The sequence below is a fragment of the Hypomesus transpacificus genome, chromosome 5 (genome assembly GCF_021917145.1).
Source record: "Hypomesus transpacificus isolate Combined female chromosome 5, fHypTra1, whole genome shotgun sequence".
In the NCBI taxonomy this organism is placed as follows: domain Eukaryota; kingdom Metazoa; phylum Chordata; class Actinopteri; order Osmeriformes; family Osmeridae; genus Hypomesus; species Hypomesus transpacificus.
The window spans coordinates 1,073,238-1,099,121 of NC_061064.1; the positions used below are offsets into that span (position 1 = coordinate 1,073,238).

Here is a 25,884-nt window from a genome sequence, read left to right on the forward strand (position 1 = left end):
GGCAGATGTGGATGCTTCTCACTTGGCTCTGAGCAGCTGAACACACACCAAGCTTACAGCTAACCTCAGACTGTGCCACAAAGGTTGTGCTGCACAGCATTCTAAATGAATCTGTACTAAACAGAAGTTGGATCAAAGCTGTCAAAACCAAAGTTTCTCTCCCTTTCCTGTTTGGCCTCAGGTGTATCAGGTGGTTCAGTCCTGCTTTCTAGATCAAGCGTGGATAAGCTCTGTCTCCAAATAGAATATTTGGCATTTGGTTGTAAAACCCAGCCCACAAGCCCCAGCCCACAAGCCCTGATGTGTGATGTAGGACGTGTCTGTCGCTGGCTCAGTCCTGATATCGTCCCTCCATCTGGACCTCTCCTCTGATGTGCCTGACTGATAATGTCCCATATGCCATTTGACAAATCACAGAGTTTGGGGCGGGAGTCTAGCTCTGCCCAGCAGGAGCACGCTGGGAGAGACTGACCCTGAGCGCTTCTCCATCTGCTAGAGAAGCAGATCTCCCTCCCTCAGATGGAGTCATGCCCAGGAGATCCCTGGTCTAACTTTCTAAACAACCTTCACCCACTTCACTTCATCAATATGTTTACTTACATCAGAGAAATGCCCCAACAGCAGGTCTGCTGCAGCCCGTCCTGCTGCAGCCCGTCCTGACCTCCAGTACCCACACACTCTAGTGACTGTCCACCACAACATTACATGGATCAGAACAGCAGGCCACCACCAAGTACAGTCATAATCTGCTGAGGACTACATACAGAACTGTGTAAAAGCCTAAGGCACAAACAAATATTTTTTTAAAGTAAAGCAAAAATGCTTTATGAAAACATGAAATGAAAAGACTTCAACCAAAATCTTCTCAACATTGCACTTCTATACTGCTGCACAAATACAGAAGACAAGATAGAGAAAAAAAGAAAGAGATGGAAAGGGAGAGTTATAAAGAGAGAAAGAAGGAAAGGGAGAGAGATCCAAATCAAGGGGTACAAGAGACTATTACAGGTGCAGCTAGAAGCACTTGTGTGTCCCAACACAAGCTCTTCTCCTGCCTGGCCCCCCAATGGTGGAACCAGCTCCCCACCTTCATCAGGGACACTGACTGTCTCCCCACCTTCAAGAAAAGGCTCAAGACACACTTGTTCTGGGAGTACAACGGCACTTGGGAATGCTTGGCTGGATCTGATGTTAGTTTCCTCCAGGATCACAATGACTCTTATTGAGTGACTTGTTGCTCTTGTAGGTTAGTTATAACAAAGTTAAATCTTGTACTCGCTGTGAAATATTTTACTGTTGATTGTTCTTCCACAGGTACAGTCCTGCACTTTTTGTGGTTCATGTTGTTTTAATTTGTAACTTGTATAACTGCATGCTCTTATGGGTCTTCCCTTTGGCACTTGTTTAGTTTTTTCACAATGTATGCTTCATGTTTTGGCTGGGTTAGCTGGGTTAGATTGAGGGTTAGCTGGGTTAGCTGGTTTAGATTGAGGGTTAGCTTGAGGGTTAGCTGGGTTAGCTGGGTTAGCTTGAGGGTTAGCTGGGTTAGCTTGAGGGTTAGCTGGGTTAACTGGGTTAGCTTGAGGGTTAGCTGGGTTAGCTGGGTTAGCTTGAGGGTTAGCTGGGTTAGCTTGAGGGTTAGCTGGGTTAGCTTGAGGGTTAGCTGGGTTAGCTTGAGGGTTAGCTGGGTTAGCTCTGTCTGCAGACACTCACACTTGTATGTCCAGCAGGATCCTCTTGTCCTCCTCCACGTGCACTCCCCAGATGCAGTCCTGGCCCCTGTCGTACGCCTCGGGCCAGTTAGGAGACAACACCACCCCGGCCGAGTCCGTCATCTCCCCACTGCACACAGCTGGGACACACACACTTTTATATACACTGTATGTCAAAGGTCAAAAACTGTTGCCAGATTTATCCACAGATTCATAATCATTGATAATAATGATGTGTGGTTAATTTTATAGTGTGCTCAAAATTAAAACGTTGGAGTTTTGAGTGACGGTGTTTCTGTCCAGCAGAATACCACTCATCAGGATCACTGCTCTTTGAAGGTGGAAGCGGTTGAGAAAGACTTCTGTTGACCATTTAAAAGCTGCTATTTAATGCTGGGAAGCACTGTTGCCCCGACCCTGAGGAGCAGAAATTAAATTTTTTCACTTCTGCCTTCGCAAGAATTTCTTTCAGTTCAATTCAAATGGATGTGTGGTGGAGCCAGGTATAAAGGACAGAGATAAAGGACAGCGAAGATGGAAGGATTCAAGGTCAGTCTTTTTGAAAGAGAGAAAGACAGAGAGAGAGAGAGACAGAAAGAGAGAGGCACACAGAGAGAAGCAGGCTTCTGTAGAGCTTGAAGACAACCCATCTATTTGAATCAGTTGTGTTTGAAGAGTGAACATCTAAATGATACAGGGCAGTGGGTCTCCAGTACCAGGGTTGAGAACCACTGTTCTACAGAGATGAGAGATGTGGACCTACAGAGATGAGAGATGTGGACCTACAGAGATGAGAGATGTGGACCTAGATGAGAGATGACAGAACTAGCCCCACCTCTGCAGGCTGGGTTAGGGTTAGAGAGAGAGATGTGGCCCCACCTCTGCAGGCTAGGGTTAGGGTTAGAGAGAGAGATGTGGCCCCACCTCTGCAGGCTAGGGTTAGGGTTAGAGAGAGAGATGTGGCCCCACCTCTGCAGGCTGGGTTAGGGTTAGAGAGAGAGATGTGGCCCCACCTCTGCAGGCTGGCTCAGTCTCGTTCCACTGGGGGTTCTGGACGTCGACACACTCGATGATGATGGAGCCCTGCTCCAGGGTGTACCCCGGGTCGCACGCAAACTCCACCACGGCCCCCACCCCGAACCCCGGGTCGCTGCTGCTGAAGTTCCCGTACTTCACAAACGGGCTGTAGCACGTCCCTTTAGCGAACGCTGGAGGATGCAAACAAACCTGATTATTATTCAGGACGCATATCGACAATAGACACATTCGATTAGAGAAACAGATAGATACTTTATTCATCCGCTCAGGTAAATTGCTGAAAGCTGCTGCAACATACTTGCGCTAGTGCAACGCCCAGTAATCTAATGTAGTATTCTAATATTATGAATATTTTAAAAGTTTAGAATTCAGTTTGGTCCAGAGCAGTACTGAGGGTCCTTGACATACCCTCGTATCTGACGGCTGCACCCGTGGAGGTGACAGTCCCGTCGGTGGTGAACTCCACGAACAGGTGTCGCCCAGAGCTGACCACACCCTCGTTGGGAAGGTACTCCACCTCGTAGGAGTCGTACACCGGGGGGGAGTCGATGTTGTTCCCGTTCTTAATCAGCAGCCTGAAACACAGACAGGAACAGCAAAAACTGGATTTGATTTCCACTTTTCATGTTCAGCACTTGGAGGGGCAGTTGTTGTATGACTTGCGCTATATAAATAAAGTTTGCTTGAATGAAATGGAGTAGTTGAGCGAGCCGGCTTGGCTCACTGCGCGCGCACACACACACACACACACATCATGCATACACACACACAACATGCACACACATTCATGTAATAATTGGGTGTAATAACCCTGTGATATTGTTTCCAGCTCCACAGCCAGCAGCTTCATTAAACAGTGTGTTACCAAGGCGCTGAAACACTGTCACCACGGCGCAAACATGTCATTAAGTCTCTCCTCCCTCAGTCAAAAGGGCCCCTGTAGTCCCTCAATTACTTAGCATGGAGGGAGATTACTGGTAATGATTTAAAATGACATAAAGCTGTTTCAATTCCGTCCCCCAATCACATAAGGTCTGAGTGGCTGAGTAGCAGTGAGGATTAGGAGTCTAAGAGCAGGCCTGTCCTACCTGAGGCACCGGCAGGTAGAAGGTGCTCACTGCAGCAGCCCTGTCTAGTGCACCCTGTCATCTTATCCAGCTGACAACAGATTAGCAACTCATTAAGAAGATACCTTGAAGCCCCACCACAGCACAGCTCCTCCCCACACACACACCACCACACACACACACACACCTACAACACCACACACACTCACACACCTACAACACCACACACACGCACCTACAACACCACACACACACACGCACCTACCACACACAAACACACTCACCTATAACACCATGCGCACACACACACACAGAGCAACACATAGGGACACACACACCTGTCGTCGTCCTCGGCCAGAGCAACCTTCTCAAAGTGCACATGCAGTCTGTGGTCGGGCGGGGCCTCCAGCACCCAGTGACACGTCAAGTTGTTGCTGTAGTTGCCGGGGAAACCGGGGGAGACGATGCGTCCAAACGTGGCATTCTTGATCATCCCTCCACAGGAAGCTGGAAGGAGGAGAGCAGGAGGAGGAGAGCAGGAGGAGGAGAGCAGGAGGAGGAGAGCAGGGGGAGGAGAGCAGGAGGAGGAGAGCAGGAGGAGGAGAGCAGGAGGAGGAGAGCAGGAGGAGGAGGAGGAGAGCAGGAGGAGGAGGAGGAGAGCAGGAGGAGGAGAGCAGGAAGAGGAGAGCAGGAGGAGGAGAGCAGGAGGAGAGCAGGGGGAGGAGAGCAGGGGGAGGAGAGCAGGAGGAGGAGAGCAGGAGGAGGAGAGCAGGAGGAGAGCAGGGGGAGGAGAGCAGGAGGAGGAGAGCAGGAGGAGGAGAGCAGGAGGAGGAGAGCAGGGGGAGGAGAGCAGGGGGAGGAGAGCAGGAGGAGGAGAGCAGGAGGAGGAGGAGGAGAGCAGGAGGAGGAGAGCAGGAGGAGGAGAGCAGGAGGAGGAGAGCAGGGGGAGGAGAGCAGGAGGAGGAGAGCAGGAGGAGGAGAGCAGGAGGAGGAGAGCAGGAGGAGGAGAGCAGGGGGAGGAGAGCAGGAGGAGGAGAGCAGGAGGAGGAGAGCAGGAGGAGAGCAGGAGGAGGAGAGCAGGAGGAGGAGGAGGAGAGCAGGAGGAGGAGAGCAGAAGGAGGAGAGCAGGAGGAGGAGGAGGAGAGCAGGAGGAGGAGAGCAGGAGGAGGAGGAGGAGAGCAGGAGGAGGAGAGCAGGAGGAGGAGAGCAGGAGGAGGAGGAGAGCAGGAGGAGGAGAGCAGGAGGAGGAGAGCAGGGGGAGGAGAGCAGGAGGAGGAGAGCAGGGTTGGGGGAACACAGAGGAGGAAGGTATTAGAGCTGTTCTCTGCTGTTTGTAATCAGAGACTAACAGACATGGACCACTGGCTCCCTCAGTCCAACAATCTAACACAGGTCAGAGGACTAACTGTGAAAACCCATCTTGGGACCCAGAACAAATAAAGTTTAATGAAAGGAAAACAAACACTATTATAGTCTTACAAAGGCAAGGGCCTGTGAAAGAGACTCATTGAGCGACAAAGGTGAACTCCACAGAGCACACAAAGAACTCCACATTCACTTGTACGCTAAAGTATGCACTTTTACGTTAGTCTGAAACCTCTTGACAAGAGGTTTCTTGGTTAAGACAAGATAGAGGCTGTAAGGAGGCAGGGTAGAGGTTGTATAGAGGGTTTATAGGGGCTGAGAGAGGCCAGGTGGAGCTGGGGAGAGCGTGTCAGGGTTAGGAGCAGGGTCAGGGTTAGGAGCAGGGTTAGGAGCAGGGTCAGGGTCAGGGTTAGGAGCAGGGTCAGGGTTAGGAGCAGGAGCAGGGTCAGGAGCAGGGCGTCTCTTACCCAGACAGCGCGGCTCCCGGCCGCTCCAGTAGGGGCTGGTGGCGTTACGGCAGGACAGCACGGCCGCACCCTGCAGCTGGTACCCCGTCACACACTGGAAGTACGCCTCACCCCCCGCATGCAGGTGACTCACTGATACATCCCCATTAGCTGGCTCCTTGGGTAAGGGACAGCTCAGCTCAAACACTGGGAGAGACAGAGTGAGAGAGAGAGACAGAGAGTGAGGGGGGGGAAAGCGTGAGAGAGACAGACAGACAGAGAGAGAGAGAGAGAGATAGAGAGAGAGAGAAAGAGAGAGAGGGGGGAGAGAGAGAGAGAGAGTTTAACAAACAACGAGAGAGAATGACTTGAAACAAAAGACTTAAAGAGTAAGAGATCCACAATGATCCGTTCAACATTAAATCAGTTGTTGCACTGTGGTGACACCCTAAATCAAATACTTAGCTGAATTAGTTACATCCGTATTTCCTCCACATTGTTCAGTATGCAGTGACTGGGTCAAGCACTGAGGTTCCTAGTTCTCAAATATTCAATTCCAGCTGTTACACTTAATCACCGCTTAAAAGTACATCTGCAAATAGGCTGTGGCAAGTTTGCTGTTGCTTTTGAAGAATTGGTGTGCTGTGCCTGTTCAAGCGAGCACTCTGGTCTTTCACGGTGCAGGACCCAGTCAAACACCGCGAGAAAACTACAGATCTTTTAAGGATTAGATTCTCGACATAAAGCGATTGTGCAGAGAGGAACTGCCTGCGTAGAAGTTGTCAAAGAGCAGCAATCCCAGAGCAGTAAGATGAATGTTTCAAGCGGCCCTGTGTCCCTGTCCCTGCTTCTAGTGAATCTACACGGGATGTATGGTGGCAATCATTAGGTCCCCTGGATGATGGATTGAGCTAACCATGTTGGTAATGGGGGCTATAAAACAGACCTTTCTGCCTGTCTGAGCGAGGTCCACTCTGCTCTCCCTAGTCCACGCTCACCAACGCTAGCGCAGGCACAGTATCCGGATATCTTTCACTATCGCCACAACGCTTTTTCGTTCTAAAACAAAGTCTACATTTATCACATTAGCCAGTCGGAATCACTGCTAGGCCCGCAGCACCGGAGCCAGGAGTGTTTTCTTTTTTTTACTGCAGACCGCCCACTGCTCTGCGTGTTTTAGTCAAGTCATGAATATGATTTGGGGAACAGGGGGGGTGGAAATGAGCTGCTGGGTTGTGTCAACAAGCAGGTGGAAACATTTCACACAACACTCCGTCTCCAACTCCCTCCTGCCCGCTGTAGCTTTCAACCAGCGCAGGGTCTCCCCACCCACAAGCGCAGGGGCGGAGCGGAGGGTGAACTCGGCGGTTGCCACGGTGCCTGACGGGGTATGCAGTGATTGAACGCGGGACCATTAGACTGTCGATACATAAAACAGTTAAGCATTTCAAAACCCATTCAGACGATATAATCACCACCTTTTAAATCCCTCTCTCCTGATGGCTGAAATGAAAATCGACTTTAAAGCGCGGCAGTTTTATAGTCTGCTGCCGCCGACATGAGGCATTAAGGGAAGAGTACACTTTAGAAGGCAGTTTGATAGCAGTCCTCCTCCCTGGCTGACAGAAGACATTTGGATATTAGTGCTGAGTGCAGAGGAAGCTCGTGCCCAGCAATCCAACTCCGCTAGACCCACCGACCCAGCGCTGGCGTGTACGGAGAGCAGGGAGGGTTTTCATACACGTTGATGTTTTTTTCTCTTCGCATCGGGTGATTAGGCCTCTTGATCTGCGTGGTGCGCCGAGCGCGTAGGAAATAATGTAGTTTCTTTAACGCTATACAAGTGGTTAGACGGCAGTGTTGCAGTGAGCATTTGCAGCAACAACAGCTGTGATTTAGTACTGTACGTCCTCGTAAACCAGTACATAAGTCTCCAGACTGTAATAAGGCTTTACATCACCATTGCACCTGGCTCAGTGTATCATCAACTGTTCAAGGGGAAAACAACACAGGTAAACAGTCCCCCACACAGAACCACACCGCGTCCACCTGCAACTGAACAGAACACAGCATACATGTGTTGCTGCATATGTGGACCATGAAACTGCTTCTAATATGGAGCGATGGGTGGATGGATGGACAGATATGGATCAATGGATAGCTGGATATAGATGGATGGATATAGATGTTAGATGAGGGCTGAATGGGCAGATGACTACTGTACCTGCCACAGTGTTCTCTGTAACCTTTCATAAATGGTATTTTAAGGGCGCTCTCGACGTGCTTTAGGAGAACATGTGAAAGCAGACATGTGCAGGAGCTGTTTAAAAACCGAAACGTAAATGTCATCTTGTCGATATCTTGAAACATGAGTCCCACTGGAGGCCCTAGAGCCAGCAGACTGCCTATACCTGACTTTGTTCTAATCAGATGAATCAGGTGATTCTTACTAACAAAGCTGCTCCAAAGTAAATCAATGAGATGGCTCTGGGAGGCCTGTCGCCCGAGGTCATCCATTCAGTTCCTAGTTTATCTCTGGCTCCACTGAGCCTAGTTATTGCTATTATTCTACCACCACTTCCTCCATCTCCAGCCAGCTTGTGTGGTTGGGGGTGCCGTGGGCAAAAAAAGTAATGTGTGGAGCCAATCCCCTGAGAATTAAATTACATGGCGGCCTTCATTCCATTGTACATGGTAGTGGGCCATAAAGTCTGATTGTTTTGCTATTACAAGTAATGACTCCACAGCCAGCCCAGCCAGGCAGCTTAGCTGCTGGTAGGACCTGGGGGAACAGATGCTCTGCTAATGTCCTGACTTACACAAGCCTGGCAGAGGGATGGGAGAGGAGGAAGTGGAGGAGAGGAGGAAGTGGAGGAGAGGAGGACGTGGAGGAGGAGCAGGAGTAACTTAGCCTGTTCTCCAAAGTTATTTCACCTCAATAGGTCATTTATTGAGCAGTTGATCAATGGAATTGAGTGTTTAACCACATCAATATCAACCCAACACAGCATCCCTGTGGTCAACGACTGTCTAGTCGACTCAAGACCAACTGAATACCTTTTTTTGCAGAGACATCTTTATTGATCTTGGTTTAGGAGTAATGTTTCACAGAGATAGACTCACATCTAGTAGCTTTACAATACCAGTCATTCTCTGGTAGTTCGCCGTACAAACAAACACTCAAATACTGTTTACTCACTCGTGTGTGTGGGTGTGTGTGTGTGTGAGTGTGTTTGCTGCTTCATGTTTAATATAGAGGACAGGCTGGATATGTCCAAATTCCCTGTTCACACTTCGGCCACTAAATCATTTCTTTGTTTGCGTGACAGTGTTTCCCTGGGTTTGCGTTGGGGAAGATTCGTCCTTCTCAGTCCTGGTCTCATCCATGAGAACAACAATTGCAGTAGTGGAGGGAGCTGTTCCTCAGCAAAGAGTAGGCTGGGGTAAAGAAGGAGTATCCACAGACAGAGAATCACTCCCAGCAGCAGCTCTGCTGTTGGTGGAGCCTGGCCATCCATCAGCCTGTCAGCACAGCCAGACCATGCGCTTTAGCAGGTATTAATTACCCAGAGCTGAAATCTATCTTTCTACAGATCTGTCTCTTTCTCCACGCCTGTCCCAGACCATTTTTCACACCCCATTATACAGGACAAGGTGATATTGCGCGGAGCATGGAGATGAACACAATTGAAATATCTCAAGCAATCTAACCGATAGCCTTTGAAATCTGTAGGAAAAAGCTAAAGTAAGTGTCATGCTTCTAGTGAGTGGCAGATATGATATGAAATGATTAAACAGAAGCATCCTACATGATCTAAATGCCCTTCACAGTTGGGAGTTTGTGACCATTCAAAATCAGACCATTAATATAGAGATAATGATATCCAGCATGACTGAGAGCAAAGAGCTGCATTAACATTCAGCAATTTAGAATAATTTTTAAAAAGCACTTTCATTCAGCTGCTTATATGGTTGGAGAATATGTGCAGTTATATTTCTAAACTCAAACATCCATCCAGGCTTATACTCGCTGCATTAGTCTGTATTCCTAATGTGACAGTGAGCATTACTGTAATCTACTGACATCTTCTCCACATCCACACAGCAGCAGCAGCATCTTGCAGCTGGACCAAATCTCTTCATTCCGCCATTACACTTGATATCAATTACAGTGAATGGAAAATCCCCGGCATCGAATCAGACACAAAGCCTTGCCGCTCGGGATGCCTTCAGCCTGCGTTGTGTTCCCTGTCTCCCTGACGCCCCACGAACAGGGATCCCTGCTAGGAGATGTGGGGACTGCATTCTCAGCTCAGCGTGAGGGGACAAATCCTTGGCTGCTGAGCCCAGGGAGGATGGGAGGAGGTGGGATGTGAGGCAGCAGGGCTCGGATGTGAGGCAGCAGGGCTGGGATGTGAGGCAGCAGACGCCCAGAGACACTTCTCTTCCTCAGAGGCAGAGCAGACTGGTAGACGCGCGCCAAGTCATTTACGGAGCACAGCTTTTGTTTAATTGTCACGATGCTTGTTTACAGGGCCGGGTGTCGTTCCCACCTGCCAAATGAGAGGAGGCGGAGGCTGGTAATGTCAGATGCCGTGTGCTGAGGCTGAGGAGTAGCAGAGACGCTCACAAGAGCACGACAGCGGGTCACCTAGCCACCACTCATGTCAAAGTCGATCTTTGAGACGGGAACAAAAGCCGTCTCTCTCTCTCCTTCCTGAGTGTTGGATCACTGCCCAGCTGTTCTGTCAGGTCTGTTTTCAGTCTCCAGGGCACGGCTGCTGGGCTCCCACTTCTTTGTGATTATTGAGAGACAAACATCTTTAATCTTTGCTTTCCCCTCTGTTAAGCAGCATTGTGTGCTGCCCGTCCAGTTCACCTCCTTCACCAGTATTAAAAGTGAAACGAGGCGGAGTGCAGTGGAGCTGAGAGGAGAGACCAGCGCTGGAGACACTGCTTCATCACAGAGCTGAGAGGAGAGACCAGCACTGGAGACACTCTGCTTCATCACAGAGCTGAGAGGAGAGACCAGCGCTGGAGACATTGCTTCATCACAGAGCTGAGAGGAGAGACCAGCACTGGAGACACTCTGCTTCATCACAGAGCTGAGAGGAGAGACCAGCGCTGGAGACACTCTGCTTCATCACAGAGCTGAGAGGAGAGACCAGCGCTGGAGACACTGCTTCATCACAGAGCTGAGAGGAGAGACCAGCACTGGAGACAATCTGCTTCATCACAGAGCTGAGAGGAGAGACCAGCACTGGAGACACTCTGCTTCATCACAGAGCTGAGAAGAAAGACCAGCGCTGGAGACACTCTGCTTCATCACAGAGCTGAGAGGAGAGACCAGCGCTGGAGACACACTGCTTTATCACAGAGCTGAGAGGAGAGACCAGCACTGGAGACACTCTGCTTCATCACAGAGCTGAGAGGAGAGTCCAGCGCTGGAGACACTCTGCTTCATCACAGAGCTGAGAGGAGAGACCAGCACTGGAGACGCTCTGCTTCATCACAGAGCTGAGAGGAGAGACCAGCGCTGGAGACACTCTGCTTCATCACAGAGCTGAGAGGAGAGACCAGCACTGGAGACACTCTGCTTCATCACAGAGCTGAGAGGAGAGACCAGCACTGGAGACGCTCTGCTTCATCGCAGAGCTGAGAGGAGAGACCAGCGCTGGAGACACACTGCTTCATCACAGAGCTGAGAGGAGAGACCAGCACTGGAGACGCTCTGCTTCATCACAGAGCTGAGAGGAGAGACCAGCGCTGGAGACACTGCTTCATCACAGAGCTGAGAGGAGAGACCAGCGCTGGAGACACTCTGCTTCATCACAGAGCTGAGAGGAGAGACCAGCGCTGGAGACACTCTGCTTCATCACAGAGTTGCTCGGAAGGTCTGGGTTTCCCTCCACCGTACACTAACCGAAAGAACAATCTGAACGGGGGCACGGAAATGTCACACTCTAAAAGCTATTCTCGTTCCACTATGTTTTTTCAGTACAGTCCATGTTGACCCGTGCAGCTTGTTTGTGGAAAGCAGAATGACCACTCCACAAAAAACGGAGCCTTTCGAGTGGTCAGAGGAACACAGGAACAACGTCCGCAGAGTGTTGTTGATCCATTAGAGCCCTCACCAGACCCCTGAGGGGGCCCCATCTGGCCCCTTCACCCTCACACCTCCACCCTCTCCATCCCTGCTCCACCTCCACCCACTCCCTCTCTCGGTCCTCTGGTGCTGCATCCCCCCTCCCCTAGCCTGCTGGCAGCACACACAGCGACACGCAGACCTTCATCAGGGCCAACGTTCTCGTTTATAGAAGTGGCTAAAGGCTTTTCACAAGGTGTGCTGTCAGGTGTGGCCTCCAGCAGCAGCAGTGTTTATAGACACAGCATCAGATGGAAGATGTTTTGACATTGTTCAAACGCTCCTATCAAGAACAGCTCCATTCCAATAAAAACACATGTTTGTCAAATTGACAGGGTCAAAAATCTACTGGGGTGGAAATGGTATTTGTCATCTGTCAAGAGTCTTTCCAATCAGTTCAAAAGTGTGTGCAGCGGAAGCCACTCCACTGGATCCCCCCATTTAGCTTCACAAGTGGAAGAAGCAGAGATGAGGGCAAGGAGCTGGGGCTGTGCTCACTGGGAACTCCAGAGCCGAGCAGGAATGTGCTATTCCTGTGCAAGCCTGTCATAGTTCATTAATTTTGAGACAAAAGGAATTTGCCAGAATGCCGTGTTGTTTTTTCCCCTCTTTCTCTGGGTTGTCACATGAATAGCAGTGGTGTGATGAGGACAAAGTTCCGCTGACAGCTTTGGAAATGTCTATTAGCACAAAGCTTCTCTGTGTAATTACACCGTTGGATGACAGCGCTTGTCAGTTTTTAGGTTTACATGAGCATGCCGTGTTTACAAGTAACAGAAGCAATCAGCATAAAGATGCTGGCCTAATTTAAGGGGGCTGCTACATTATTTCACCAGGTTCACAAAGATGTACATGCTAGCACATCCATGCTAGCACATCCATGCTAGCACATCCATGCTAGCACATCCATGCTGGCACATCCACGCTAACACATCCATGCTAGCACATCCATGCTAGGTGTGAAGAGATGTGAACAGGTGTGGGCAAGTGTGAAGAGGTGTGGGCAGGTGTGGGCAGGCTAGCTGTCTCACCCTGGTAACGTAGCAGTAGTGACCCCCGCTTCGCCGGCCTCTGGCTGCGGTAGTGGATGTTGATCTGGTTGCTCCAGCTGCGCAGCACCAGCCCCCTGGTCAGGACCGACTGGTTGGCCAGGATGGAGGGCTCCCGGCCACCCATGTCCTCCAGGGTCACCTGCTCCCCCTCGGACACGCTGGCATTGAGCACCTGCCAACGCACAGAGGAGGGGACGCACGTTAGGAGGATGGAGAATCAAACATGTCAGGAATAGATGTCCACCAGGCCAAAGAGCCACTGAATCCCCCCCCCATCTCCCCCTTCCCCCCCTCAATTCCTGTTAACAAGCTGCTGCAGGATGAGGTTCATCTTCCCTGGCCTGCTGCTCTGCTGCTCTGCTGCTCTGCTGCTCTGTGCTCTGCTGGACGGAGGCTGTGGTTGGGAAAGACTGCAGAGTTTGCCTGGATGGTTCCATGCATAGTTTATTGCACAGAAGCTTAGCTCATTCCTGTTAGTATTCGGTCCTGTCTGGGATGTGCCCTATAGTATCTGTAGTTGAAAAACGCTGTTTCTTTTCTCTGGTTGCCTGTCAGCCTCTCTGACAGCTGTGTTTAATCTCTTCAGGTCTGAACAGCATAGGAACGGCCTGAAGGGCACTCCACAGGATAGAACGCTTCTCCCGGCTGAATACTGGAGCTATGTCATTTTACACACACCTGAAGCACTTTACATGCCGAAACTGTGGAGGAGGTCAGGTAAATGTGCTGTGGGTACTGGATTTCACGATAGCTGTGAAAAACCACAGATTAACCATATCGAAAGATAAAGACAGACATCATCTGGAACAAGAGCAGATATGGGGTATCTCCAGCAAGCTGCCGGGGAGATGTGTGTCTGTAGCGGGGCTGGGCCTGTAGCGGGGCTGGGGCTGTAGCAGGGCTGGGGCTGTAGCGGGGCTGGGGCTGTAGCGGGACTGGACCTGTAACAGGGCTGGGGCTGTAGCGGGGCTGGGGCTGTAGCGGGGCTGGGGCTGTGGCGGGGCTGGGGGTGTAGCGGGGGTGGGAGTCCCAGACTGAGTCCCCCGGGGTAACGACAGTGTGACACACACTCTCCATCTGTCTCACAAACACACACACACTCAATCTCCCTCCTGATATTTGTATTTGTCTCCTTCTCTCTTCTCTTACATTACATTACATTTAGTCATTTAGCAGACGCTCTTATCCAGAGCGACTTACAGTAAGTACAGGGACATTCCCCCCGAGGCAAGTAGGGTGACGTGCCTTGCCCAAGGACACACCGTTATTTCGAACCAACGACCTTCTGATTACTAGCCCGATTCCCTAACCACTCAGCCACCTGACTCCTTGACTCCCTGACACTGTCTCCCTGTGTCTCTTCTATTTCTGTTCTGTCTGACATGTTTAACAATCTTCTTCCAGTTAATGTCAGCGACACGGGGAGGAGCGACACGGGGGGGAGGGACACGGGGAGGAGGAGCGACATGGGGAGGAGGGGAGGAGCGACACGGGGAGGAGGAGCGACACGGGGAGGAGGAGCGACACGGGGAGGAGGAACGACAGGGGGAGGAGGAGCGACACGGGGAGGAGGAGCGACAGGGGGAGGAGGAGCGACAGGGGGAGGAGCGACACGGGGAGGAGGGGAGGAGCGACACGGGGAGGAGGGGAGGAGCGACAGGGGGAGGAGGGGAGGAGCGACACGGGGAGGAGGGGAGGAGCGACACGGGGAGGAGGGGCGACACGGGGAGGAGGAGCGACACGGGGAGGAGGGACACGGGGAGGAGCGACACGGGGACACGGGGAGGAGCGACACAGAGAGGAGCACCACGTGATCCTGGCTCCTCTGTTCTCATCTCTGAAGGACACAGACAAAGACAGAGCCCTGGGCTGACTTCCTCTTTATCTCTGTGTTCACACTCACACCGTTGTGCGTTCATAGGACCAGCCCTTCACTGTAAGGACCTGCTGTGGATCATGTGTGCTCAGTTTTCATCTCATGACCATAACTCATGTTAGTGGTTTGACCTCACAGCTGCACTCATGGATGCCTTGTCTTGACAAAATGTTATTAGTATTTTTATACTGGGAACTTTTGTGTAAAATCTAGTCTCTAGTGCTGCAGTGGATTTGGTATGTGTCTCTCTCCACAGTGGACTCTCAGTTAAGACGTTTTCTTGGACGAAGCTGGGCAGAATACAAAAGATTTAAGCCTTGAACTTATTTCCCCTCCTCATCTCTCTTCATTTCTGTCTTCCCCTCCCCCTCCTACCCGCCTACTCCCCCCCTCTGTCTGTCTGTCTGTCTGTCTGTCTGTCTGTCTGTCTGTCTGTCTGTCTGTCTGCCTCTCTCTCTCTCTCTCTCTCTCTCTCTCTCTCTCTCTCTCTCTCTCTCTCTCTCTCTCTCTATCTCTCCCTCTCTCTCTCTCTCTCTCTCTCTCTCTCTCTCTCTCTCTCTCTCTCTCTCTCTCTCTCTCTCTCTCTCTCCCCCTGATATGTGTCTCCATACTGTTATTATGGATATTTGTTAAATCGATGAGAGATGGCTGACGTTCCTCCATGCCTTCCTCATACATATTTCAGACAGCATCTCTCTTTCCACAGAGCATCACAGCTTGTCTCCAGGTAAATGTCCAACACCAGGCAGTGCTCCAGTGAGCTTGGCTGAGAAGTGGCACGGTAACATGATATAAGTTTGTTTCTTTCTATTTAGAAGTGCCGGACTGGCAGGGTGAGGGCGTGTTCTGCCTCCTGAGGAGCACAGAGGAGGAGACAGGGAATTTACAGGAAACACAGGAGAGAGAATTCAATGTTTTAAATTTAGATTGTTGAAAATCTGATTTCAACAACATCTGTTACAGCTACCAGAAGATAAGCTGTTCTGTTGGAACTCATGTTTGAAGTTCTTCTCCGGGATCATCCCCCTTGTCTGTGCGCCTGAACAAATCAGTGTTTTGTGGCAGTCAGGATGAACGTGGAGTGGACGGCAGAGGCAGGAGATGATCAAGAGAATGTTCTGGATGTTCCATCTTGTGCTTGTCTTGTTTTGGGCCCTTCAGGATTGATGACCCGCTAACTCCAGATGACAGGGTAAAGGTCTGATCACAGATTGGAAATAGAGCCCAAGGGTGTCAACATGTATCCGGGCACTTCACTTAATTGATCTGTTATATTGTATAGGACTGTTTAGACTTATTTAGACTGTTGTTCATGTTCAACTTGCTATATTTAAGATTCTTAAATGTTTACTGAAATTATGTTTTCCTTTCATTCCTTACACAAATCTATCTATCTTGGCATGGTTAGGGCTGGCTCAGGGTGCTGCTCAGTGGCTGTTGGCATGGAAGCGGAGGGGTTGGCAGCTCTGACCTGTCTGACCTTTCCCTCCACACAGCCACTCCTCTCCCCAGAGAGGAAGACTGACAGCAGGAAGTGACATGGGCAGATTGTGTGTCCACAGGGCCTTGTCACCTGTCACACACGCACACCTGTCAGCTGGACCAGGATCACGTCCTGCTTCAGTTTGGAATCATCATCAGGACCTTATCTGCTGCGGCTCTGCAGCCAGTGTCCCACAGGGACCACTGCTGCTTACACACACACACACACACACACACACACACACACACACACACACACATACACACACACACACATACACTCAACAATAGACACCAGGATATAGGGACTCAAATCAACAACAGATACCATACTGTATATGGGCTCAAATAAACAGAAAATTCATTTTTGGAGTTTGCTCAAAAAATGTAGCTCCGTTTCCAAGAGTTGTGTAAAGAAAATAACAAATCACTTTGTTTCTTTCAGCCATTGTGATGGTGGCATCATGGTGGAATCCACATATGCGGTGGACAAAAAAGACGTTTGAACAATGTCAGCGTGACTTTGCCATCTGTGAGGCTTATTAAGGAAAGGAAATAGCAACTATTGAAATGACACAGGACTTCCTGCTGGATAAGTGATGGCTGATTGGTGGTGTGGAAATGGGCTTGGATGTGTTCCATGGATTAGGGTTGTTAGGGTTGTTCCATGTTTCTCTGTGACAGATAGCAGGCAGGAACGAGGAGAGGGGTAAAAGGACGGGGAAGGTAGAAGGACAGGGGGGGGGTAGAAGGACAGGGGGGGGGGAAGACAGATACTGAGTCTGACTGTGGTACGTAGTGTGGTGGTACGTATAAGCTTATAAACACGTACAGTGAATAAAGATTTCACTGAGACATGTTTACCTCTGAAAACATCTATGAGGAGGTGGAACTGTGGTGCAGAGTATTTCAGAGTAGCTGTCCTGTATGTCCAAGGCCTGCATCACTTACACACTCTCTCTTTCTAAGGTCTCTGTCCTGCATGTCCAAGGTCTGCATCTCCCATCTCTCTCTCTCTCTCTCTCTCTCTCTCAAGGCCTGCATCTCCCATCTCTCTCTCTCTCTTTCCAAGGTCTCTGTCCTGTATGTCCAAGGTCTGCATCTCCCATCTCTCTCTCTCTCTTTCCAAGGCCTGCATCTCCTATCTCTCTCTCTCTCTCTCTCTCTCTCTCTCTCTCTCTCTCTCCCCCGCTCGCTTTCTCTCCCACTCTCTTTCCAAGGCCTGCAACTCCCATCTCTCTCTCTCCAAGGCCAACCCCCCCTCTCCCTTTCTCTCCCCTACATATCCTGCTTCCCCCTTTCTCTCTCCTCCTAATCTAGAAGAATCATAATGGAGGCCACACATGGGGACTGTTCCTCGTGCCACTCAGGCTGTTGTTGGGGACAAAGGAGGGAAGGGTCTGGAGCAGGCCAACTGAGGCTTCATTCACACCTCCCTATCACAGCACTCCCCATTACAGCAGACAAATGGCAGGATTCTGTTGCTGTTTGTGTGAATGATTATCAGAGTTGAACATTCACCTCTTCATAATCACCTCCCTCCCTCGCCTGCATGCTGGAGCAGGAGGGTTCGGACAATACAAAGAACAGCTGCTGTTAAGAGGAGAACCAGAGCGACTGGTGTCGGTGTTGTGGTGATTGGACTCTGCATTGTTCATCATACACAGCCCAATAACAACATGTGCATTCTTAACACAGTCAAACAGGAAGTGTCTCTGGTCTCAGCTTGGCACATTTAGTTCATAAATCCGCAAAACCCCAGAAAATAATTCAGTGAAATTGAAAGATAATTGTCAGACCAAACAGTAAGCTCTCTCCCCAGGCTGTTCCCTCCCTAGGGGCCTTCCCTGTGGGGACAGGGGTTAGCACAGCCTGCTGCTCAGCTTATTATGCACTCATGGAATATGGAGATGAAATGTGATTTCTGCATTATGAGCGATCGGCTGAGCTGTGTCTGCTGAGTGCTTGAGGTGTGCATCAGCTGCTTCAGCTGCATCATTTCTCCAGTCCTGTTTCCCAGCATGCTACTTCCTCCACCTCATCATGCAGCTCATGCTGCTCATCATGATGTCCTGTATGGGACAGACAGAGAGGACAGCTCCTTCCCAGACACCTCCGCTCACTTTCTGTCTTTTTTCTATGACAGCAAGCCAGGTGCCAGAGCAATTAGTGTCACCTGAGAGTGTTCCTCTGGTGAAGGAATGGCCCACAAAAAACTCATCTCAGCCGAGCCCCGACACCCTAAAAAGCTCATCAGGATCAGACAGACGTCCTTTCAGTGCTGCCGCCCCGGAGGCGTGGAATGAAAGGGCCACCTCGTCTCATCTCAAGTTCATTAAAGCTACCGTGCCTTCTCTGGCCTCCATTACATGAGCCGGTCTGGTTCCATACTGTGGCTGCTGAGAGGAAGGATGGAGGAAGGAAGGGAGGGAGGAGTAGAACAAGAGAGGAGGGGGGAGAGGAGGAAGGGGGGAGGGGAGGAGAGGACAGTGCTGGCTACTAGACCTCTTCTTAATGTGCTAAAGCTAATTGCATGTTGTCATCCAGCTTGGCATGCATTATGAAGGTCATGATGGTCATATAGCAGGGATGACTATCAGGACAGTGTGAAAAACTGGTTTGTTGGAAAAACTCATAAAACTCTGGAATCTTATTGTGACACATGGATCTTTGTTTATTCTTTATTCTTATATATTTTCTTGATATCTATCTATCTATATCCAGAAAGTGTGTAGATCTATCTATCTATATACAGAGAGTGTGCAGATTTATCTATCTATATACAGAGAGTGTGCAGATCTATCTATGTATATACAGAGAGTGTGCAGATCTATCTATCTATATACAGAGAGTGTGCAGATCTATCTATGTATATACAGAGAGTGTGCAGATCTATCTATGTATATACAGAGAGTGTGCAGATCTATCAATGTATATACAGAGAGTGTGTAGATCTATCTATGTATATACAGAGAGTGTGCAGATCTATCTATGTATATACAGAGAGTGTGTAGATCTATCTATGTATATACAGAGAGTGTGTAGATCTATCTATGTATATACAGAGAGTGTGCAGATCTATCTATGTATATACAGAGAGTGTGTAGATCTATCTATGTATATACAGAGAGTGTGTAGATCTATCTATGTATATACAGAGAGTGTGCAGATCTATCTATGTATATACAGAGAGTGTGTAGATCTATCTATGTATATACAGAGAGTGTGTAGATCTATCTATGTATATACAGAGAGTGTGCAGATCTATCTATGTATATACAGAGAGTGTGTAGATCTATCTATGTATATACAGAGAGTGTGCAGATCTATCTATCTATATACAGAGAGTGTGCAGATCTATCTATGTATATACAGAGAGTGTGCAGATCTATCTATGTATATACAGAGAGTGTGCAGATCTATCAATGTATATACAGAGAGTGTGTAGATCTATCTATGTATATACAGAGAGTGTGCAGATCTATCTATGTATATACAGAGAGTGTGTAGATCTATCTATGTATATACAGAGAGTGTGTAGATCTATCTATGTATATACAGAGAGTGTGCAGATCTATCTATGTATATACAGAGAGTGTGCAGATCTATCTATGTATATACAGAGAGTGTGTAGATCTATCTATGTATATACAGAGAGTGTGTAGATCTATCTATGTATACAGTGCCCTCCAAAAGTATTGGAACAGTGAGGCCAATTCCTTTATTTTTGCTGTAGACTGAAAACATTTGGGCTTGACATCAAACGATGAATGTGAAACCAGAGATCAACGTTTCAGCTTTTATTTCCAGGTATTTACATCAGGATCTGATGCACAAATTAGAAAATATCACCTTTTTGTTCGAACCCACCCATTTGTCACGTGAGCAAAAGTATTGGAACATATGACTGACAGGTGTGTTTTGTTGCCCAGGTGTGTCCTATTACATACATTATTCAATCAATAAATACCACTGAATGTCTACACTCAGGTTCAGATTGGGTAAGATAGGTTTTGTCTATGCAGACTGTATTCAGAGGTGAAAACAACATGAAAACCGAAGCGCTGTCTTTGGGTGAAAAACAAGCAATTGTGAGTCTTAGAGAAGATGGAAAATCAATCAGAGCCATTGCAGAAACATTGGCCATAGCCAGTACAACCATTTGGAATGTCCTGAAGAAGAAGAAAACTACTGGTGTACTAAGTAACAGACGTCGAACAGGTAGACCAAGGAAAACATCAGCAGTTGATGACAGAAACATTGTGAGAGCTGTAAAGAAAGACCCTAAAACAACTGTTAGTGAGATCAGCAACAACCTCCAGATGGCAGGAGTGAAGGTATCACTATCTACTGTTCGCAGAAGACTTCATGAACAAAAGTACAAGGGCTACACCAGAAGATGCAAACCACTCATTAGCAAGAAGAATAGGAAGGCCAGGCTGGAATTTGCCAAAAAGTACAGAGATGAACCTCAAAAATTCTGGGACAAAGTTTTATGGACTGATGAGACAAAGATTAACTTTTACCAAAGTGATGGAAAGGCTAAAGTTTGGAGAAAGAAAGGAACTGCTCATGATCCCAAACACACAAGCTCATCTGTGAAACACGGTGGAGGTAATGTCATGGCTTGGGCTTGCATGGCTTCTTCTAGGACGGGCTCATTAATCTTCATTGAGGATGTAACACATGATGGCAGCAGCAAAATGAACTCGGAAGTCTACAGAAACATTTTGTCTGCCAATTTAAGGAAAGATGCAACCAAACTGATTGGCAGAGCCTTCATCATGCAGCAAGATAACGACCCAAAACACACTGCCAAAACAACAAAGGAGTTCATCAGGGGCAAGAAATGGAAGGTATTAGACTGGCCAAGTCAATCTCCAGACTTAAACCCTATAGAGCATGCATTTTACCTGCTTAAGAGGAGACTGAAGGGAGGAACCCCACAAAACAAACAACAACTGAAAGAGGCTGCAGTGAAAGCCTGGGAAAGCATCAAAAAGGAAGAATGCAAAAGTTTGGTGACGTCAATGGGTCACAGACTTGCTGCAGTTATTGAAAGCAAAGGATTTGCAACTAAATATTAAGTCTTATTCACTTAAATATGTTTTAAGTATATCTGTTCCAATACTTTTGCTCACATGACAAATGGGTGGATTCAAACAAAATGTGATATTTTCTTAGTTGTGCATCAGATCCTGCTGTAAATACCTGGAAATAAAAGCTGAAACGTTGATCTCTGGTCTCACGTTCATTATTTGATGTCAAGCCCAAATGTTTTCAGTCTACAGCAAAAATAAAGGAATTCGCCTCACTGTTCCAATACTTTTGGAGGGCACTGTATATCCATGATGGAACAACAGGGAGACAGTTCCCATGCAGCATGCCTGTCTGCGTCAGGGTCAATGTCTAACATATTTATCCCCCTTTGTCAGATCCACAGGAATTAAAAGGAGAGTGCTGAAATCGATGGAGCAATTCTCCCTGCATGGGGAGAGCCCAGTGTGTCAGCCAGTGGCCATGTTTATGAACATGAGTATTGATTGGAGACAGAGAGACCAGAGTCTCTGAGGCGGTGTCCAACAGCAGTGGTTAGCCGGCCATCCCAGTCAGCCATGAACAGGAACCACTCCCTGTCACAGCCCAACCATCACTTCATATCATCTAACAATCTCCAGGTGGTGGTTAAGGTGATGGATTTTCTCACATTTTCTGACAGCTGTTTGGCACCCAGCTGGTCCAATATTTCAATACCAGGCTTTCAATAGCACCTCTATGTGCCATGAGACCCTACAAACTCTATAAACTCGGAAGACATGAGATGTCAACTACTACCATTAAAACATCCAGTGATTTACCACTTTTATTTATTTATTGTTGACTTTTTTTTACACCTGGAGCTATCTACCACATAGGAAGGGCAGACCAATACTGATTTTAATTGGTCCCTGTTTCCCAATAATATATCCAAGTGTGCTTTGCGATCAGGTGGAGGGAGAGGGAGAGGGAGAAAGCAAAAAAATATGAATTCTATGAAGGGGGAGAGATAGGGAGGGGGGGGGGATAGAGAATAAAACAGGGCGAGGGTGATGAAGGAGGAGGAAAAGAGACTGAGAGAGAGAGGGAGAAAGGGAGAGGGTGATGAGGGAGGGGGAAAAGAGAGAGAGAGATAGGCTGGTGAGTAGGACTAATCGGAGTGTGATAGTAAGATGATATCAGCAAATGCTGACCACAGCTACTGTGAGATATCCCTCTCCTCTCTTTTCTCTCTCCTCTCGCTCCCTTTTCCTCTCTCTCTCCTCTCTCCTCTCTCTCCTTCTCCTTTCTCCTCTCCCTCCTCTCACTCCCTCTCTCTTTCTCTCTCCCTTTCCACTCTCCACTCTCTCCCTCCCTCCCTCCCTCTCTCTCTCCTTCTCCTCTCCTCTCCTCTCCTCTCCTCTCCTCTCCTCTCCTCTCCTCTCCTCTCCTCTCCTCTCCTCTCCTCTCCTCTCCTCTCCTCTCCTCTCCTCTCCTCTCCTCTCCTCTCCTCTCCTGTCTCTGTCTCTGTCTCTGTCTCTGTCTCTCTCTCTCTCTCCTCTCTCCCTCTCCTCCCTCTCTTGCCTCTCCTTCTCGCTCCCTCTCTCTGCTCTGAATGATACTGCCTCCCAGCTAATGGAAAATGGAATTCTTCCAAAACCAGGCTTTGTGGCTCCACTAGAAATTGACCACGTACAGTTTCCCTGGAGAACGAAAAGCTTCAAAGACTATTCTTGCTTTCTACACACTCAACTATCTCTCATCTCCCTCTCTCCCTCTCCCCCTTTCTCCTTCTCTCCCTCTCTCCCTTTCTCCTTCTCTCAATCTCAACTACTTGCAATCTCTCTCTCTCTCTCTCTCTCTCTCTCTCTCTCTCTCTCTCTCTCTCTCTCTCTCTCTCTCCCTCCCTCCCTCCCTCCCTCCCTCCCTCCCTCCCTCCCTCCCTCTCTCTCTCTCTCTCTCTCTCTCTCTCTCTCTCTCTCTCTCTCTCTCTCTCTCTCTCTCTCTCTCTCTCTCTCTCCTTCCCTCTCTCTCTCGCTCCCTCTCTCTCTCTCTCTCCTTCCCTCTCTCTCTCTCTCCTTCCCTCTCTCTCTCTCTCTCCTTCCCTCTCTCTCTCTCTCTCTCTCTCTCTCTCTCTCTCTCTCTCCCCCTCTCTGTGTAATCAGCAGGGGCAGGAGCAAGGCTGTATAAAGAGCAGATTTGAGAGTCCAGAGGACAGAAGGCTGTCCCACGTGGTGACCCCTTGAGAGCAGGGCATTGGACCAGTGAGGGGGAGGGAGGGAGGGGGGTGGGAGCCGTATCACAGCCAGCCAGGTGGCCTGCTGGGGAGCTGATAGCTACAGGGCTTATTTGATCAAACAACACAACAACTCCTGGATGGATGTGGAACAGTTCAGTGGCACAGCTCTGGAAGCGCTCGTGTGAACCCTGACACCATGACAGCACCAGAGGAGCTGGCGTTGGAGGAGAAGTAGCGTGGGGAACATAATACAGAGAGTCTAGGAATAAAGCTGCAGATACTGACAACATCCCACTACTTCTTGAGAAGCAGCACCTTTGCACCAGTGTTGGAATGGCTGAGCAACATTCATGTAAATAACTCTCCTCCCAGACAGAAAAAATTGTGTATGCAGAGCTGTTGGCTGAGTCACAGAGGTTAGACACTCGGGTAATTACAGTCAATTCCTCTGATAGATGGTCTCTGGCCCCTTGCAGCAGCCGACGGGAGCACTGAGAGGAGACCGAACACAGGAGAGGTCTGCCTGTGATGAGGAGCCCCTCCCTCCTCTCAAGCAGGCTGTGTTGGTAGAGAGGGTCACCAGGTCCAGGAGGGTGGACCGAGTGGCTGTCTGGCCGATACAGCTCAGGGTAGTTAGGGTGGGGCAGGGTACAGCTCAGGGTAGTTAGGGTGGGGCAGGGTACAGCTGAGGGTAGTTAGGGTGGGGCAGGGTACAGCTCAGGGTAGTTAGGGTGGGGCAGGGTACAGCTCAGGGTAGTTAGGGTGGGGCAGGGTACAGCTCAGGGTAGTTAGGATGGGGCAGGGTACAGCTCAGGGTAGTTAGGGTGGGGCAGGGTACAGCTCAGGGTAGTTAGGGTGGGGCAGGGTACAGCTCAGGGTAGTTAGGGTGGGGCAGGGTACAGCTCAGGGTAGTTAGGGTGGGGCAGGGTACGTCTCAGGGTAGTTAGGCTGGGGCAGGGTACAGCTCAGGGTAGTTAGGGTGGGGCAGGAAACAGCTCAGGGTAGTTAGGGTGGGGCAGGGTACAGCTCAGGATAGTTAGGGTGGGGCAGGGTACAGCTCAGGGTAGTTAGGGTGGGACAGGATACAGCTCAGGGTAATTCTTTTCCCTCACAGCCCACATTGCTGCGGTCTCCCGGTCTTGTAGATTCACCCTCTACAACATCCGGAAGATCAGGAGATACCTGTCTGAGCACTCCATCCAGCTGCTAGTCCAAGCACTTGTCCTCTCCAAGTTGGACTACTGCAACTCGCTGTTCGCCTGTCTCCCTGCATGCGCAACCCGCCCTCTTCAAAGGATTCAGAACGCAGCGGCCCGCCTGGTCTACAATCTACCCAGACGCTCCCATGTTACCCCGCTCCTCATCTCTCTCCACTGGCTACCCATCACGGCCCGCATCAGATTCAAGACCCTGGAATTGACCTTCCGAGCAATGAACGGGACTGCACCCGACTACATCAAGTCTCTCCTGCAGCCTTACACCCCCACCTGCCACCTACGGTCTTCTTCAGACAACCGCCTGGTGGTCCCACCGCTCAAGACCGCCCGGTCCCAACACAAGCTCTTCTCCTGCCTGGCCCCCCAGTGGTGGAATCAACTCCCCACCTCCATCAGAGACACAGACTGTCTCTCCACCTTCAAGAGAAGGCTCAAGACGCACTTGTTCCGGGAGTACAACGATACTTAGGAATGGTTTGCTGAACCCAATGGTAGTTTCATCAAGGATCACAATGACTCTTGCTTAGAGACTTGTTGCTCTTGTTGGTTAGTGGTAACTGATTTAAACTGTTGTATTCACTGCGAAATATTCTATTTTAGTTAATCTTATTTTTTATTTTAGTTTACTGTTGCTTGCTTTTCTAGAGGTACACAATCATGAGGTTCATAATGTTTAATTGAAAATAGCTTAACTACATGCTCTTATGGTTCTTCCCTTTGGCACTTAGTTTTTGGTTGTTCACAATGTGTGCTTCTTGATTTGGCTACCCGCAATGCTTTGGGGCTATCTTGTTGTGTGTGCTTCTTGTTTTGGCTACCCGCAATGCTTTGGGGCTATCTTGTTGTTATTATCAGTGACCTATGCACTTTGTAAAGCTCTCTCTTGGAAGTCGCTTTGGATAAAAGCATCTGCTAAATGAATACATGTAAATGTAAATATAATGAAGGTGGGGCAGGCTACACCTCAGCGTAATTAGGGTGGGGCAGCTTCACAAATCCTAATGATGATGCTCGGTTTCTCTCTTCTCTCTTCTTCCCCCTCTCCTCCCCCTCTCCTGCCTCTCCCTCTCCTCTCCCTCCACTGCCTCTCCCTCTCCTCTCCTCCCCCTCTCCGGCCTCTCCTCTCCTCCCCCTAGTAACACATGAGGTGACAGGGTATTAGTTGTGTTTCTACGTATATTAGAATGTCAGAGAATTAATTCCCAGTTTGTAATCGTCATGGTAAAAAT

General features: G+C 49.2%; 1 protein-coding gene across 1 annotated transcript in view; it reads right to left on the minus strand.

Annotated features, from left to right (window-relative positions):
* Nucleotides 1-25,884, minus strand: part of LOC124468245 (seizure protein 6-like) — an 80,046-nt gene that overhangs the window by 11,795 nt on the left and 42,367 nt on the right. Inside the window, exons 4-9 of the mRNA XM_047020904.1 lie at nucleotides 12,805-12,997; nucleotides 5,650-5,835; nucleotides 4,156-4,324; nucleotides 3,159-3,325; nucleotides 2,726-2,920; nucleotides 1,714-1,852 (exon numbers count right to left, since the gene is read on the minus strand). Coding sequence (XP_046876860.1) covers nucleotides 1,714-1,852; nucleotides 2,726-2,920; nucleotides 3,159-3,325; nucleotides 4,156-4,324; nucleotides 5,650-5,835; nucleotides 12,805-12,997 — 1,049 coding nt within the window. The remainder of the gene's footprint in view (nucleotides 1-1,713; nucleotides 1,853-2,725; nucleotides 2,921-3,158; nucleotides 3,326-4,155; nucleotides 4,325-5,649; nucleotides 5,836-12,804; nucleotides 12,998-25,884) is intronic.